Genomic DNA, 18,772 nt, shown 5'->3' with positions numbered 1-18,772 from the left:
CGACCTACCCTCCTACCCCCTCCAAAACATGAGTAAAGGCAATGCCTCTGTCACCCCCAAACCTACTGAGCGATGACAGTGGGGTCCACAAGGAGGAATTCCCCCCATTTCCTTGGCCTCACCTTTTCTTTGAGGACCTGACATAAGGCAAAGACACATTTGCAATTGGCACTGTTATTTTTATTAGTACGAGTATACTGAAACAATAAACTTGTACTGGTATACAGACAATTTATTTAAAACAATTTTGTTCAAATTTTGAATCAAACATTGTTTTATTATAATAATGAAATAATTTCTACCTAGAAAACCTGCAAGCACCATCAAAGAAAGGGACCATAAAATTCAATAAACAGACTCGAGTGTATCCTACAAATAGACACACCACGATTAGAAAATAGAATATGAATTCTTCCATTTTTTTTTTAATATTTGTTTTAAAAAAGCTAGTGCAAGTACAATATTTTACACTGGAATTACAGAGAGTATGCACGCATATGGAAAAAAGTTCTCCTGTCACAATAAAAGCTCTTAACTATGTATGCACTTAATAGTTTCTTTTCAATAAGGTGCAAAACATCACTCCTTCCCTAGTTTTCCTCTGTACTGGCCACGTCAGTCTGATAGTGCCCTCACAGTTCTGGCGTCTCTTTTCCCTTGGCCCATGGGAGGCATGTGGTTGGAGGTTTAGTGGGTAATAACCGGCTATTAAAACATTCAGAGGGACGAATCTCAGAATCTCAGAGGTTCTGGGGCCAGGATCTCACTGGCTATAAACTAGGGCCCTGTCTTCGCTGAAGGCCACCACGGACACTAGGGCTGTCCTGAAACCTCCCCTCGGCTGACACTAATTTGGATTTACAGGCGAGCAGTGACGGCTGGGGAAGGAGAAACCTCCCCCGGAGGCCAAAAGGGCAGTATTCACAGAACCAAATGCACAGGTGTCAAGTTCAATGTTCACAGATTAAAGAATTCACCCCACCCCTGGACCAGATCATAACTTAAAGAGTAGGTGGTTCCTGGGAGAACCAGAGGAAACCTACACACACCCGACTTCTTGGTAACTGCTCTTTAAAGACAACAGCTCTGAGCTAGTGTCACCTCAGACCTGATTTTCCAGAGGACAGTATGTTACCTCAGCAAAGGTTACTGTAAACAACGCTTCCAACGGAGGCCTTCAGACTGGCCATGGAAAAGGAGACAGGCTCATTGGCCATCTAGACAGTAAACGAACAAACTAAAGGGAAAGAAAACTTGGGCAAAGTCTCCAATTATCTGCAGTGGAAGACTTGAGTCCTTTCAGATAAGTTATGGAAATCCTTAGAGACTATTATTTTATAGATACTACCTATTGGCCAAATGCACTTAATTTTAATACAGCTGAACCGTTTGTATGCAAGTCAAGAGGACACAAAACCAAAGCTACTGTCCCCTCCCGCCACCGTACAGGTGAGTGTCAGCTACCAGAAATGTTGCATTTAACGGTAAGGGAGAAGCTGAGATCCTGAATTTAAGAATTGTAGGTGGGCTTGCTCAATGTCCCCACAGCTGTCCAGTATCCGCTGGCTGGCTTGATTTTTGGACAGAGTATGCCTCTTCTGAGACGTTGCCCCACATTTATTTTGGCCTCAGTATTAAAGAAAAAATTAACTAAAGTAAAATGAGGCATTTAAATTGAATTTCTTGTTTTACCCCCCCATTTAAATGAGGTGTGGGGGGAGAGAATGAACTTTTTTTTTTTTTTAAATGTCCTTGCAATGAGTCCTGTTTTATTGGTAGCTAGGATCCCTTGTTACAAACACTTCTTGTTCAGGATTGTATTCTTTGGGTTTATTGGAACAGGAAGTGCTGAAAATATCAAACATCATTTCTGAAGAAAAAGGAGTTGCCATGGCTTCAGAGTTTAAACTAAGAAGGGAGCTCAGAGAAGTACTTTCAGCATAGGAATGGACAGTATTTTCAAACTGTAGAACACAGAGTCGCCCTCCCTCCGCAGGGGGCTCTGTGGGACACAAACGTAAAGGAAGCATAGGTGCAGTGTAAGAGCCTTTGACGCGGTAACTCTTCCAGGCCGTAACCATACAAATCTGATCATTTAGACATGACAAATTTCTATATACAAAAAAACATGTAACTTTCAACCTTTATGCTGCTGCTTTTTTGTTTTGTTTTTTTACAAACAAGGTATGAAACTCATTGTTTCAACAGATCCATATCTTTCAAACACTGAATGAATCATTTCGACATTCATTTTTTCTTTTGTGCAATTTTTTAAAACATTACCTGTACTCCTCAAAGTGAGTGCCTCAAAAATTTTTTTCTTCAGTTTCTCAAATTAGGTGTACATTAAAAAGAAAAAGAAAATTCTCACAAGGTCTAGTGCTACAAGAAAAGATCCTATCAGTAAGGTAACATATTTGAAGCGAGGTCATCTATGTAGAAGAAATCTCAGCTCCAGAGTAGAGGTGTGCAAATTGTTTGGAGTTTCCCTATCAACAGAAACACAACACTGTCCGTGGAAAAGAGAGGAAACCAACCCAACACAATAGCATATGCATGTGCTTTATAAAAAAGTATATTCTCTGTATATTTATTACTTGATGTTGTCTTAAATTCTCTATTTCAGAAATTCTGGGTTGAAAACACAAAAGTGGAAGCAAAGGCCTCCACTCCACTTTAAAGAATTGGAAAAAAAAAAAAAGCGTAATTCCCTTTTCTTTCATATCGCCACCAAAGAAGCTGGGCTGGGCCGCGGAGACTGCCGGCCCTGTTTTCACCCGGAATTATCACGGGTGACTAGGAACTAGGAAGTGCAAAGGGTTTTAGGAAGAACAGACCACAGTTTGTTGAGCTGCTTGCGGTTCATGAAACAGTAGCCATGGCAACCAACACAGCTCAAAAAGCCTGGCCTTCTGTCCCAAGAGCTCTGCTTCTTCACCCAAATCTGAAATAGCATGGCATTAGTGTCTTCAAAAGCATCTGAGATTTTTCTATGAAAGAAATAGGTTTCCTTAGTAGTCACAGATGTTAAAGGGTACTGTCAATTGTTTCCTTAAAAAACAAACAAACAAAAAAATTCCAAAGCTACAACAAAAATAAATTTTGGCAACACATTTCAGTAAAGATCAAACTATGTGCAAAGAGTGGATTTTATGATCACTAGGAGCTACTGTTCATCGTGAACATGCAGCATTATATTGCAATCTATGCAGGATCTAAGGAGTAATCCACAAGGTGCAGGAAATCCAAACATTCCTTGAAGTTGTACAACCCTACTCCAGAGCAGTCAAAGTGCTGCTTCTGGACACATCAGTGTACCACACACACGCCAGCCCCGTCCCTGAGTAAGAGGTGTGAAAGGTTCCGCAGAGTTCCGTGTAGGGGAGAAGGAAGATGCTGCCACTTCCTGCTGGGGGAAAAAACCTAACACACTCACCCAACAAAAAACACATAGGGTCACAATTCAGAGTTAGAAATGGGATCGACAACAGCAACGAAAAAAATCAAACTGTCCCAAACCAAACTGGGCGAGTTGGGGAAAACAGAAAACTGACATAGAAAATTATCCTGAAAGTCCAAATGAAAATGCAATTTGGATTTCCACTTCAAAAGATTTGAGGTAAGTGGCACCCATCTGTTTATCTCCACCCCAGTGTGGCCCAGACAAACTGAAATAATTCTTAAGTTAAACATTCTAAGGAACAGTCATTTTCCATATTTAGAAATCCCTATGAAGAGAGGTTCTTGTTTGTTGGTTTCTATTTTTTCTTTTCACCCTGACTAATTTCTCAGTGATTGTGTTCCATTGTAAACGCAAAAGGCCTGCTGTTATTAGTTTAAAAATGGGAAACAGGGAAGAAAGAACTGAAGACGGCTGTCAGTAAATATTGCAAAGTGGACATAGTACAGAGGCACACGGCTGATCCTTGTAAGCGGCAGGGCACCGAAGAATTTCTACGCCTGTCATTGCTAGGTTTGCTACACAGGAGTGGTGACAAAGGCTGCTCGGGGAGCCTCAGACTCCCCAGTGTCTGCAAACAAGAGGAGGCTCCCTGTCCCCTGGATGTTCTTCCTATTTGAAGAGAAAGCTGCCACAGAGGAGAGGTGAGCAGTGTTCGCAGGTGGCCCCCTCCGCAGCCGCTGGCCCTCGCGCTCCGAGCACGCGCACACCAGGCCACGCGTCCTGCCCAGGCTCAGAGGTGCAGCTCAAAGTCTCAAGGACACAGACCTGAGGAGGGGCCTGCCCACTTGCGGAAAAGGGCCTGGAAAATGGGGTGATCCTGGCAATATTGCTCCAGAGTGCGCCTTAGAAATGACTCTGCCTCCTTCCTCTCCACATCCACTATTCCTCATGGTGACAGGGGAACTGCAGCTTGTCCCCCACATCTCCTTTGCTCTTCCTGCAGCATCGACGACAGACACCTGGGCTCCTGAAGGCTCCCGCCCAGCACTCAGCATCCAGGGCAGCGGAGGGGAGCTCGCAGTGGGAGGCTCTCCCCGTCCTGGCTCCTTCCCTCCAAACAAGGAAAAAGCCAAAAGGGTGCGAGCTTCAGCTAGAGCACACTGATCAGACTCTATTGGCACGGAAAGTATTGCACATGCTAATAAAGCAGGAGAATGAAGTGGGACAACGTTTAGAAAGAACCAATCCTCTTATAATTCCTATACCTGAAATAGAAGCATGAAAATGATGATGTTCCTATTGCTCCAAACCGTGTATGTCTTCCCACTTTAGTGTTGGTGTTGTGGATCCACTTAGTTCAATACACAAAGTGAGCCAAAAGGTGGTGTGTGTTTTTCTGAGTCCACATGAGTGGCTGTAAATAGTGGTACGAATGAGGACAAAGTCGATGTGGCAGCCCGTATTCCTCTTACCATCAAAGGTTATAAAACAAAAAGAAACACAAAACCTAATAACTGCAAGTGCCCTGAGCAGAATATATGGAAGATTAAGCAAATCTTTTTGAACAGAAACGCTTTAAAAATACAGCACTAAATAAGCATTATGACTGGGAGAACAGGCCCACCCCGCTCTCCGCCAGCATGCTGAGAGGGTAATGAAATTCGAAGAAAAGTCCAGGACCGGTTCTAGCTATTCTGTATCTATTCAAAGGTTTTTTTGGTACATCCCAGAAAAATGGGTTATAGAAAATTAGTCCTGGTGAGAACAAAATGGGAAGGAATACCAGATAGCCAAAATGTGGGTTGACCTTAGAATTTCTTTTTACATTTGTGAAATGGAGAAAGTACTATTTTCAGTGGTAAAAGAAAGAAAATCAGAAGTATTTGTTCAGATTCGTTGCAGCCATTCCAAGTAAGAATATTTAAAAAAAAAAAAAATTCTCCCTACGTATAAAACTTTTTTTTAAAAGTACTTTGGAGATGCAAACTCAAAACCCACAGATAATATTTCAGTTCTCTGGGAATGGAAGGTTTAAACTATAAAATACCCTTTCTGGGTTTGTACCAAACATTAAATCTTGATTTGATTTCAGATGGAAAAAATATGTCATTCTGGAAATAACATTAACAACAACAATAATGAAGTAATTGTTAAAAAAAACTTTCTCACATATATAAATGTCTCTATGGAAAACTCTCTCAATGAATTTGAAGAAAATCCTCAGAGTTGTCCTGCTAAGACCTGGTTTTTGTGACAGATGTGGCAGAAAGACCAAAATGAATTTTGAAAGGAACATAACCTTATAAAACAGCCTACGGTTTAGGCAGGTTAGAAAGTAATTTTGCTACATTTATTTATGCTCGTTCAGTCCCCCAAACCTTTCCCACAATGTTATTGGATAAGAACTGCAGGAATATCACACAAATTATAAACTCAAGATGTGCAAATTGCAAGGTTCTTTAAAAGTTCATCTTAAAAAGAAAAAACACTGGACAAAAATGAGTATTTTTTTTTTCCATCTCTTTTCTCTCAGTTTCTCTGCCAGCTCTGCATATGCCTTTAATTCTTTCTCAAACATCAAAGTGAGACGTGCCTTCCTGCCAGGCTGTCCTTGGTGGTCATTCATGGCCACATACTAGTTCATAATTCACATTCATCCTGTTAAACCACATTGAAACTTTCAGTATCTTGACGTGAGAAACTCTGCAGAGCTGAAATGTAGTTACAGTGTTGAAAAAAGAAAGCAACTTAGTTTTTTTTGTTTTTCTTCCCAAAGACTTTAAAGTGAGATACAGTACTTGTTGAATGATAGACCAAGATGCTTGGTAATAAAGTGTGAACAGCATTTTAAGTGCTTAGAGATAGTAATATATATGCTCGTCTTCAAAATCTAATTCCTCACGTCACACTGGAATCTGAAAAAAGTGGCACCCAAGTTGTCCATAGTCATGAACTATAAACAGTACTAGAGTTAAAAGACAAAAGATTTGCAAACCCAATGTGAAGAGCTTCTGCGGCTCTCGGAAGGGCAGGTCGTGTCTACCTCTTGGGAGAGAAGTCAATGTGATAACCTGATTGGTTTTCCTAACACTGCACAGAAACCAGAGTGGGTGTTTGCTCTCCACCCCGCAGCCCACCAGCCCTACGCGGAGCGATGCGGCAGGGCTGCCCTGCCCGCCAGACACCCGGCACGTCGCTGCTCTCGTGAAGCACAAACGAAATCCCACGTGTGGCAGTTGCTCTTAAAAAAAAAAAATCAGTGCAGTCAGGCCCCATAGGGGGAAATATATATCTATATGATTAAAAGTTGCTTTTATTGTAAAATATGTCGGAGGGGGAAAAATGTTCTTTTACATGGTTCGCTTTCCACCTGTTGTCGATGTCTTTCTAGGGTGCCCTGACGCTGGGTCCCTGATGTTTATTTCGCACATGAGACCTTCTGAGGACCTGTCTCTGGACCTCCCATCCCGTGCTGAGAGCAAGAGAGAGTGAGACGGGGGAGGCAGAGAGAAAAAGCCCCTCACTTGCTGTGGCACCGCTGCAGCCCCGCACGCACGCACCCCCTGCAATCCCCTTCCCTCGGAACTTCCTCCGGAAACCAGCAGAAGTCGCACCCAGTGGATGTTTCTGTGCGGCTAGAAAAGGCAGGTGCTCTAAAGCCACATTCACTTCCACCAGGATACCTGGCGCCCAGACTGGCCCTGCTCTCGCCCCCCACTTGCCCACTGACAGACAACCAGAAAAAGCATATGCACCAGTCTCCTGTGCAACACCAGCTGTAACTCTAACGACAAGGTTATAACAGAAACCTAAAGGAAGAGGATAACATGTAAATACTGTGTTATTTAGCCTACAGTACAGTAATCTGGATACAAATGATAAGGGAGAGCCGAATTTCCTTTCCCCACACTGCTTCTACTTGCCTACATTAGACCGGCCTTCAATGCAAATCTTAACCTCCTGAGGAATTAGAGAAGGCTTAGGAAGAGTCAAAGGTGGCTCGTCTTCTGACTTCTCCAGTTTGCGGGTCTCCGGCGCTGACCACCTCCTCTTCCTCGTTGTTGCGGGCTTGCTGGGTTCTATTTTGGTGAGCAAGGGCGCTGCAGGCAATCCTATTTTTTCTGGAAACTTCAGTTCGCCGTTCTCAGAGAGCATCTGGGCACTTCCCTGATTGATTCCATTTTCCTGCTCTGCGTACCTGTGTCTACTGCCCGCGAGGGTGTCGGTCTTTGAGTGCTTCAGCAGGACGCTGGCGGGATCCACGGACTGGCCCTTTTTAACAGAGCCGTTCTTCAGGTTCTTGAGGGTCAGCGAAATGCAGACATCCCCAACGGAGAGTTTGGAGCACGGCAAATCAAAGAGTTGGCTGGTTCTCTCCGGACAGCAGGATGACCAGCCCTGTCCAAACACAAAAAAAGGATACTCTACCAAAACTTCCACGCTGACCTGTGAAGACAGTGAGAGACAGAGAGAGGAAAAAGGAAGGAAATCAATGAAAACGTTTTATTATGGTTTTATTTCACACACACACACACACACACACACACACAGAAGCAAAATGGAGAAAAAGACGACTTAGTTCCAGAAACCTTCTTCATAACACATACAAATGAGACTCTTAATTTTCTGCTGCACATGTACTTACCATATACAGATGTTGGGCAGAATCCAGGAGAAAGGCCATTCAGCACTCAAAATATCTTTTTTACTGAGTATCAGCTCTATCACTGGTTTCCATTAAAACAAGTCAATGGACCCCCAAGGATGAAAGATCATCAACTTAGCGTTCAGCACTGACCAACGCTCTGGGGGTGATTCACACCCCAGGTACGGTCTTATGTTTTATGAGCTCACTGGACTAATGCTCTTCTCATGTATAACAGGGCTAATGCGGATCAGAGTGAGACCGCATGTGAGCTCCATGAGGCAGGCCCCTGTGTGTTTACCACTGTATCCATGGCTCCTATGAGAGTATCTTGCACATAGTTGAGGCTTAATATTTGCTGCATAAGTGAACGTGTACCCTAGGAATTTAGGGGAGGCAGAATCAGTGAGGGCTAGTCAGCAGGGAGGCCCTTTCAACCAGGACCTGAGGGATGGGCAGGACCTGGAGAAGTTGGGGGGAGAACACTGTTAGCCCACCGACAAGCTGAAACCCAGACACTCAAATCAGTTTCTGCATTTGTTTGAAAACAAGTACCGAAAGTGGGGGAAGGCCAGTATCTTTTTCATAGCTGCCATTTTTTCCATGCTATTATGTGCCGTGAATTGTGCTAAGGAAGTAAATTGAAAAAGATAGTCCTGGTCCCAAAGGAGTTCGCAATCAAGTGGGCAAAAAAGGCCAACAAACGTGGCAGGTGGGGTGATGACACTTTGCACAGTATATATAAGTTGCGGGAGGGCGAAGACCAGTTGGAGAAGAGGTGAGGAAGTCTTCTTAAATGAGGATACACTGCTGGCTTTGAAAAGTAATGGGGTAAAAAATAATGGGGATGGAATAGAGGTGTGGCTGCAAGAAAAAACATTCCTGGAAGTAGGGATATGTATATAAAGGCAAGGGGACACTGGGTGCAGGGATTTGCAAGCTGTCTACTGAAAGCCTAACTATTGCCATTAAATAGGCTGAAATGCACTTGAGATTTTAATAGTTTAACTTTCATAGAAATTTAATTTCTTCATCTTTATGCTATACAGAAAAAGAAAATAATGAAGTAGCTTTAAAAAGCCCATTCTCAGGAGTTTTTCTGGAAGAGGACAAGTAAATACTCTGAAAAACAAACAGACAAATCCTCTGGGCAAAATGTAAAATAAAAATTCCCTATAGCACTAGACAGAAAATAAGATAGTAAAAAAAAAAATCACCGGGTCAGGATCAGGAAAGGATGACGATGGCCCAGAGATCGGAACCTATTGCTTGGGGCTCGTTCCTCCAAGGGCATTTGCACGTTGCAAAGTGGAGCAGTTGTGAAACCGAGTGCGCTCTTGGTAACGCCAAAGCATGGGGGCGGGGGGGCAGGCAAGGAGTTCAGGGTGCAACCCACTCTTTTGGGTTGTGATCCAAAGTTCTGTATTCTAGAAGTGACGTGAGCCTGAAGCCGACAAGCTCTCCCAAGGTCTGAAGCTCAGAATTTCATCATCTTAATCCCTAAATTGGTTTAAATTTTCAAATTGTTTCCACAATTTTTCAAGTAAAAGACATTTAATTTAAGAGGGGGAGGAGATCTATAAACAGACCAGATGACATGAATAAAGAAACTTTAGAAACAATGGATAATAAAACATATCCACAGGGGCTTCTGGTACAGAGTTATCAGAGACAGATTTTAAAATGACTATGTTTACAATATTTAAGGAGATTAAAGACAAGCGTGAGGATTTTGACAGAGAACTGGAATCTGCTTTCAAAAGATCCATGGAAATTCTAGAACAAAAGTGCATCCACTAAGAAAAACAAAAAAAGAATATAATGGATTTCCCAACAGAGTAAACACGGTTGACGAGAGAATTAGTGAACTGGATTCTTTAATTAGAGCTTTAGAAGAAACAGAGAGACAAAAAGACGGCTAATACAGAAGAGAGGATAAGAGACCTAGAGGACACATCTATCAGACACATAATTTGAATCCTATGAGGAGGAAAGTGACATCACTGGGCAGAAATAATACTTAAGAAGATAATGGTTAAGAATTTTCTAAAAATGATAAGAGATAATAAGCCACAGATTCAAGAAGACCTACCCCCCAAGCAGGAAAGACACAAAGAATTCTCACCAAGGAAGGTGATAGTTGAACTGCTCTAAACCAAAGACAGGAAAAAAAAATATCTTAAAAGCCTTCAGAACAAAATATACATTATATCCAAACAAGCAACAATTAAACTTACAGTGGACTTTTCAATAAAAATAATGGAAGCTAGAAAAGAATGGAATATCTGTAAAGTGCTAAATAAAAACAATTTAAGAAAGAGCTGCCAACCAAGAATTCAATGTTAAAATAAAGGCGTTTTTCAGACAAACAGCTATTGAGAGAATTCACCAGGAACAGATTTACTATGGAATATACTAAAGAGTATTCCTTAGGTAAAGGAAAAATGAAACTAGATGGAAGACTACAGTCTAGATGCAGGAAGGAAAGGAAAACAAAGAGAATGACAGACACATGAATAGATCAAAATAATACTGGCTACATACAGTAATATTCTGTTGAATTTTATACAGAGGCACACAAAAACATAAGTAATTAAAACACCCCCAAACTTAAAAAATAGTAAATTTCCATGTAATTTACATGGATTGTGATTTTTCCATTAGACATTTATCATTTTTGATAACTGTGATTGATCTAGTTCTAGACAAATTTCTTGAATGATATACTGTATTTGCTTCATAGAAGACATATGTATTTTTAGAAGAAACAACTAGAGTGAATTTATATGTAAGCCTATTACACAGTGTGTGAGCATGAGCCCCTATATATGTGAATATTATCTGGGGAAGACTTTATAGTTCTGAGCTGTTTTAATTATGTAAAAAAGGCTAAAGTTTTTTTAAGATACATGCAGCAAAATGAAACTAGACCACCTTCTTACACCGCACACAAAAATAAATTCAAAATGGATCAAAGACTTCAATATGAGACCCGAAACCATAAAAATCCTAGAAGAAAACATAGGCGGCAAAATCTCGGATATTGCTCATAGCAATAGTTTATCAGATATTTCTACCCAGGCAAGGGAAACAAAAGAAAAAATAAACAAATGGGACTACATCAAACAAAAATGTTTTTGAACAGCACACAAAAATCATCAACAAAATGAAAAGACAACCCACTGAATGGGGGAACATATTAGCCAATAGATCTGATAAGGGGTTAATATCCAAAATTTATAAAGAACTCACAAAACTCAACATCAAAAAAACAAACAACCCAATTAAAAAATGGGCAAAGGACCTGAATAGATACTTCTCCAAAAAGGACATACATATGGACAATAGACATACGAAAAGATGCTGAACATCACTAAGCATCAGAGAAATACAAATTAAAACCACAATGAAATATTACCTCACACCTGCCTGAATGTCTCTCATCAATAAATCAACAAACAACAAGTGCTGGTGAGGATGTGGAGAAAGGGGAATCTTTTTGCACTGCTGGTGGGAGTGCAGACTGGTGTAGCCACTGTGGGAAACAGTATGGAGATACCTCAAAAAATTAAAAATGGATCTGCCTTTTAACTTAGCTACCCCACTTCTGGGACTGTAGCTGAAGGAACCCAAGACACTAATTCAAAAAAACATAAGCATCCCTATGCTCATTGCAGCGTTATTTACAATCACCAAGACATGGAAGCAGCCCAAGTGTCTACCAGTGGATGAGTGTATAAATCAACTATGGGGCATTTACACAATGGAACACTACTCGGTCATAAAAAAGAAGAAAATTGTACCCTGTGTAACAGCATGGAGAGCCCTGGAGAACATTATGCCGAGTGAAATAAACCAGTGAGAGAAAGACCAATACCATATGATTCCACTCATATGTGGAATCTAATGAAGAAACTGAACCAACAAGGAACGCGAGGACAGACTCATCGATGGAGAGCAGGACGGCAGCCAGTGGGGAGGCGGTGAGGGGTGCAGGGGCTGAGCACAAAGGAGAAAGGGCTCACGGACGTGGACAACAGTGTGGGGATTGCTGAGGGCGGGGTATAAAGGGACTAAATGGTAATGGAAAAAAACACAATAAAGTTAAATTTTGAAAATTGTTTTAAAAGCTAAAATTTTTTGAGTACCTACTGTCAACCATTCTGTACAAACTTTACAGAAAGCATTTTATTTAAGGCTAATAATATACTAGTGAAAAAAAAGCACTGTTGTTCTAATTTACAGATAAGCAACTATAGTCACGGACAGATTAAATCACTTGCCTAATGTCATAGCTATAAATTGACGGAACTGGGATTGAATCCCAGTCTGTTTGACCTCAAACCCATTTTCTTTTTCTTAAGCTCCTGATCTCTGCCTCTATGAATGAAGATGTTATAACACCACCAAAAGAGATTAACTTGACATTCCTACTACGCCCAACAGTGGTGAATGGTGAACATCACTTGAAATAAACAGGATCCCAATGGCATGAGTGCATGTATTCGTTTCATGGAACAGGAAATTGTGAAACAGTGTCTGCCTTACACCTACTCATACAATTCTAGTTTCCCCATATAAGTGTGCGATGAGGCTGATATTCAATTATAGAACCACATTTATATCACACACGTATATTTGCATATGCATATTTACAATCATGCTTCCAAGTTGCAGTATCAGGTAGGGACGCCCACGGAGTTCCACACGGGAGGACCAAGCTGAGCTGGCTCCATCAATCCTGCCCCAAACCTCTTAGGGCCATTAGCGTCACAAGCTGAGCAGAGGAACAAATCCGACTTCAAGTGGGCCTTGTTTAACTGCATATCCAAGTCATTAAAAAAAAAGTTCTCACGTGCAAAAATCTCCTAAGGACCTCTACTACACTTACTGTTTGCTCATCCCTGCCTAACAACTGTCAGACACCACGTGATGTTCATAATACTAGGAGCCCTCTTTGCAAACATACTGGCTTCGTTTTTGGCTTTGCATGTCCCTGGATGATCCCCTGATGTGGGCAGTCTGGCTCCTCACTGACAGACAGCCTAATACCCACCAGTTGACAGGTTCTTGGCATGTGAGTCATATTGTACACACTCCTCAGAGCAGCCAATATTCCACGTTCTGAAAACAATGTCTACTGTATATTCACAGACAAATCTGAGACTTTTACATATTACCAAGGATCTGTAGGCTCATTAAGAAGAAATGTTTTCAAGGCCTTTAGAACAAGTAACACTCCTGATTATTCCAATGGGGAGACAGAATGTACATGCAAAACAAATAACTTCACAAGGGCATATTTGGATACGGGCCACCATGTTATCTGATGATGTCTCCTTGGATGTCTATTGGTAACTCAAATGTAATGTGTCCAAAACAGCCCTCCCGATATGCCCCTGCACACTGCCGCCTCATCCCCAGGGAGGCCTTTGTGGGCCTCATCTCCATGAATGACACCCCCGCTCTGCCGGTCGTTCAGGCCAAGGGCCTGGGAATCACACTTGACTTGGCTCTTTCTGTCATACCACACTCATTCAAGTCACAAGGCAAACCTTATCCGTCCCCTGTTCCAAATATATCTAGAATGAGACCATTTCTCACCGCCTCTACTGCCACTGTTCTGGCCACGCCAGCTGCTGCTTCGCGGGAGAACAAGCCACCCTGAGCAAGCCCGGCATGGCCTGCATGCCGCTGCCCCTACTCACTGCACTGCAGCGACTTGTCTTCCGGTGGTCCTTTTTTGATTTTTAATTCTTACCTGAGGACAATTTTTCATTGCTCTTAAAGAGAGAAGGGAAAGAAACATCGATGTGAGAGAGGAACACTGATTGGTTACCTGCTGTATGTGCCCAGACCATGGACTGTACACACCCCGACCAGGAATCAAACCCACAACCTCGGTATGTGACCTGACCCGGAATCAAACCTACTGCCTTTTTGTTATAGGACAAGGCTCCAACCAACTGAGCCACACCGGCCAGTGCTCCTGTTGGACCTTTAATTCCACTTGCACTTCTGGGTCTTGCCCTGGTCACTGTCACCTCTCATTCCCCCGCTGAGAGAGGTTCACTGACAACCCTGTTTGAAATAACAACACCCCCATCCCTGGGTTCCTGGCTTTCTCTATGCTGCTTTGTTTTTTTCCCATAGCACTTAACTATTTTTTGATTTTTTTTTTTTTTTTACTCACCCTCATATTTGTCTGTTTCACCTTCCCCACCCTACCCAAACTCCCGCAAGACTGTGTGCTCCACAAGGGTTAAGATATTGTCTGTTTTGCTCATCTTCCCAGAGTCTAGGATACTTTCTGGCATGTAATAGGTGTTCAGTACAGATCTGAATGGCTACTTCCATGTTTGCCTCTTCCACCTGTAAAAGCCCTGCAACAGCACAACCGGCCAACAGAGGTCAATGTTTAGATGCAGAGAGGCTCTGGCTGTCCTTGCTTCTTTTTGGCAACTAGGACTAAACTGGGCGTACAGTCCTCTCCAGGGAGAGGGGCAGCGCCTTCCTGGGGGTGGCTCATCCCTAACGGCAGCTTTCTGGGCTGGGTCACAGCAGCCCTCCTCAGCCCCTGCCCCGTCCGTCACTGAGCTCATCATGACTTCATAGAAGCACAGTTCAGTTCCTTTCTCTCCACTCTTGAGGTTCCTTTTTGCTATTTCAGCTGTGATAATAATCATTAATTTTTATGACCTTGTGGGGGCCTCAAACGGTCTCTGATCACGCCCCAGTGAACATATATTCCTACGGACAGCACCCTATAAAACCAAACATGCTGTATGACTCCTGGCAGCTCGACACAGTCCATTTTTTTCATCCCATAAATGCATCTCCTCCCAAATACGTGAAGGGGTCTGTAGGATAAAATGGGAGCATGGATAGCCTCTGTCCTTTGTCAGCTGGAGGCCCCTGTCCTTCATCTCCGGATGCCTGGTAACGAGCACTTCTCCTTGTAGGGAGGGTCTGATCGCTTCTCGTCCTCCTGAGGGTGCAGGCGCCCCTATGCGCTCACTGCTGCTCCTGTGAGAAATCTGCCCGCCCCTGCTCTCTCCCGCCCCCAGAACACCTCTCTACACGGATCACCGCCCCCTTCTGTTCAGGAGGGAGGGGTCAGGCCAAGCAGGCAGGCATCTGGCTGACAATGACTTACTCCACGTCGCAGTCCTGGTCCGGCTCATGATGGGCTTTTATGATCATTCTCCACTCTTCTGTGAGTAAGTTTAATAAAATTCCTTTAACTACGTAGCCAATAACTCTTATATCTCAACACTGTATGCACAAACACATATTTGTTTGATTTTATAGTTCAATCTTAGATGGGTACTGTCTACATACACACATGCATACATATCACCAAAAACAAGACATAAAGGAAACAAAATGTCTGTTGCTTGAACTTGTCTCGCATTTCCTTAACAAGAATCCTTGTTTTCAGAAATGTGAAGGGCATCTGTTTTACAAAACATTTTTGCTTGACACTATCCCAAATGTACCAATTCTTCCTGCACCTGGGAGCCATGGCACCTTAGAAGCTGCCTTTCAGGGATTATGATCTGCTTTTGGTGAAATCATTAAACTGGGAATTCCTAACTTTGTCTGCAAGTGAAATTCCTGATCCTGTTTTACATGAAGAGAGAAGCCAGTCTGTTTTCCTTCAAGGCCAGTTTGCATGGCTACATTTTCTACATCAAGATCATTGGAAAACCCTGGGACAATGATGAAAGGGCTGAGCAAGAGACCCATTTATATCAACGTTTAAGAATCACTAATAAAGCCCTGGCTGGGTGGCTCATCTGGTTGGCGCGCCGTCCCATACATCAAAAGCTTGCAATTCAATCCCTAGCGGGGACACATACCTAGGTTGCAGGTTCAGTCCCCAGTCGGGGAATGTACAGGAGGCAACTGATCAATGTTTCTCTCTCACATTGATGTTTCTCTCTCTCTCTCTCTCTCTCTCTCCTCCCCCCTTTCCTGTGTCTTGAAAATCAATAAACATATCCTTGGGTGCTGATTAAAAAATCATTAATAAAAACAGTCACAACCTTCAGTCGAGTATAAGGGTATCTGTGAGTGTTCTGTTTAAAATATTTGCTCATGTTGATGCGAAGCCTGACTCGGTCCTTGGTGGAAGCGTTTCAGGTTTGTTCGGTAAACCTCATGGTGGTGCAGACAGAGGGGCCTCCAGAGACAAATCCCAAATGCCAAGTTGAGTTCTCACACGGCTCCTTCAGCCTCCATTTCTGGGAGGCCCCATTAGGATCTGTTTACTCAGCAGGTGACCAAGGTAGCTCTCAGGCACACAGATTCTATCCCACTTGCCTTCCTCTCTTAGAGTTTTAAAATGTGTGCCTTAAAGCACATTATTCAGTGCCAAAAAGACATGAGCTATCAAAGCCACAGAAAGACAAGGGGGAACCTTACACAAATCCTGCCCAGGGAAAGAGGACAGTCTCAACAGGCTCTATACTGTGTGGGTCCAGCTGCATGAACTCTGGAAAAGGCAGAAGTAGAGAGATGTAAAAGATCGGCGGCTGCCGAGCTTTGGGGCGGGGGACGTGGGGTGGGGAGTATAAGTAGGTGCAGCGTAAAGGATTTTTAGAGTGGTGGAACTGTCTTGTATGATGCTGCAATGCTGGATACACGTCATTACACGTTTGTCAAAACCCACAGAATGCACAGCACAGGAAGTAAACCCTAATGTAAACTACGGACTTTAGTTGATAATGACGTATCAATATTGGCTTATCAACTGTTAACAAATACACTACCCAAATACAAGATTTTAGTAATAGGGGACACTGTGTCTGGGATCTACCTGCGACGATTAAAGTTTATTGTTTTGAAAAGCTGCATGCATCAGTGGTCCGAGAGAACCTGCTTCAATAATACCTATGAGATCCCCTGGGCGGGGGACTTACATCACACAAAGGCTAAAGGAGAGCACTGTGCTTCCTCGCATTTTCTTTTGGCGGGGGGCACACACAGACAAACAGAAATGTGGTTCGCTACTGTTTCTCTGCTGGAGCCTTTCTGGCATTAGAGCTGAGATGAGGATTATCGATCACCAAGAGCTGGCCCGCAGTGCCAGCCATGGGCTTTGTACCCAGGGCTGCCACTACCTCCTTTTTAAAAAAATCATTCTTACCCCAAATATATATTCATTAATTTTTTAGAGAGAGGATGAATTACAATCAGTTGCTTACCCTCTGTACATAACCTGGGTGTGTGCCCTGACCGGGAATTGAACCTACAACCTTTTGGTATATGGGACAATGCCGCAAACAACTGAGCCACCTGGCCAGAGCTACTCTTTTTTGACACATTGAGATTCATTTCCACCAGGTTCCTCATGTGAGACATCGGCGTGTCGGTTTGCCTTGGCTGCTAAGGGACTATACAGGCTTATGTGCTGCTTGCATGAGGGCTTTGGCTATTTTTAGGCACCAGCTAATCCATTAACTGCATAATGCTGCCACTGATGACTCACAGAATACAGCAGTCAAATTAAAAAATAGTGGAATGAAAGAAAAGCCACCGGTAAACGTGCAGTAAGCACATCATTATAACATGCTGTACGAGTGAATGCACAGACACACACGCGCGCGCGCACCCAGACAGCTGGGAGAAGAAAATGGCACTGAATATTAAGCAGTCACCAAGGCGGTAAAGGGAAGCAGTCACCCCAGGAGGATCTAGGAAGCGACAGACAGTCCTGCGAACATAAGGAGCTCGGCAGTTAGGAAAGAAGCAGTCCAAGAAAAGTGTCACCCCAGAGCACTTTGCGAATAAAATTTACTACAATTCTTCTGAGCCAATTTTGTGTCCTCTTCAGAAAAGCTGTGCCTGGGGACCATGAGACAGAGGGGCGGGGAGCCTGCTCACAGACAGGGGGCTGAAGGGTGGGGCCGTCCTGGGCGCCCCCGCTGGGCACACTGCAGGGGGTGCCCAGGAGGCCCTGCCTCTGCCCAGACCTTCTTACTGACGTGGAGGGCTGGGCCACCAGCGCGGCCCTCCAGTCCAGCACGTGCTCAGAAAATCACAGCATGTGTCTACCACACATGTAAGTATCCCAGGGGGGCTCCTGGGCCCTTCATGGGCACATGCCACAGGAAAGGAGGCGGGGTAAAAACAGCTCACTGGAAAAGTTCGGCCTTCTCTCTGGGCTATCCTAAACTGGCTCTCTTTCCATAAACTCTTTTCAGAGCATGGAGCCTTTTATTTATTTTTCAGAAGCTAACTGTTTCCCTTCTCAGGGCCAAAGTCACCTAAGCGAAGCAGGGAAGGGAAACGAACTCTGTCGAGGGCCTACTACGTGCTACATATTTTGCTGGCTCCTTTGAATGTGTTTTCTTTAATTCTTACAATAACCCCCATTATTCCCACTATGCAACCAAGAATGGGAGGCTTAGATATTATCATTTGCATGATAAATTTTTAGTGCAATAATTTGTAAATGATTGGTACAGGGCCCCAGTGCTACAGAGCGGCGGAGGACAGATTCACACTGAGGGCTTTTTGGCTCCAGCTCCCTCATTTTCCTACCAGCTCACCTGCTTCCCACCCCAGCGGGTGGTGCTACACACTCAGTTCCTGAGTCATACTGGTTCCCAGGTTCATGCTATTGCCAGGGATCCCTCCTGGGACTCGCCAAAGACATCTTCTGAACTCCAACTTGGAGAATATTAAGTGGATTATATTTGGGAGTGAGGCCCCAGAGG

General features: G+C 43.4%; 1 protein-coding gene across 5 annotated transcripts in view; it reads right to left on the bottom strand.

Moving 5' to 3' along the window:
- Positions 1-160: 160 nt before the first annotated feature.
- The window catches only part of ATXN1 (ataxin 1), a 386,576-nt gene continuing 367,964 nt past the window's right edge, over positions 161-18,772 (bottom strand). For all 5 annotated transcript variants that reach the window (XM_054591866.1, XM_054591863.1, XM_054591864.1 and 2 more), the window contains one exon: positions 161-7,849. In XM_054591866.1, the coding sequence (XP_054447841.1) occupies positions 7,319-7,849 (531 nt within the window). In that variant the 3' untranslated portion in view covers positions 161-7,318. The remainder of the gene's footprint in view (positions 7,850-18,772) is intronic.

The sequence above is a fragment of the Pteronotus mesoamericanus genome, unplaced genomic scaffold (genome assembly GCF_021234165.1).
Source record: "Pteronotus mesoamericanus isolate MK-2021 breed Mesoamerican mustached bat unplaced genomic scaffold, CSHL_Meso_final scaffold_31, whole genome shotgun sequence".
In the NCBI taxonomy this organism is placed as follows: domain Eukaryota; kingdom Metazoa; phylum Chordata; class Mammalia; order Chiroptera; family Mormoopidae; genus Pteronotus; species Pteronotus mesoamericanus.
The sequence above is the reverse complement of the archived record's forward strand: the minus strand, read 5'-3'. Positions and strand labels throughout refer to the sequence as shown.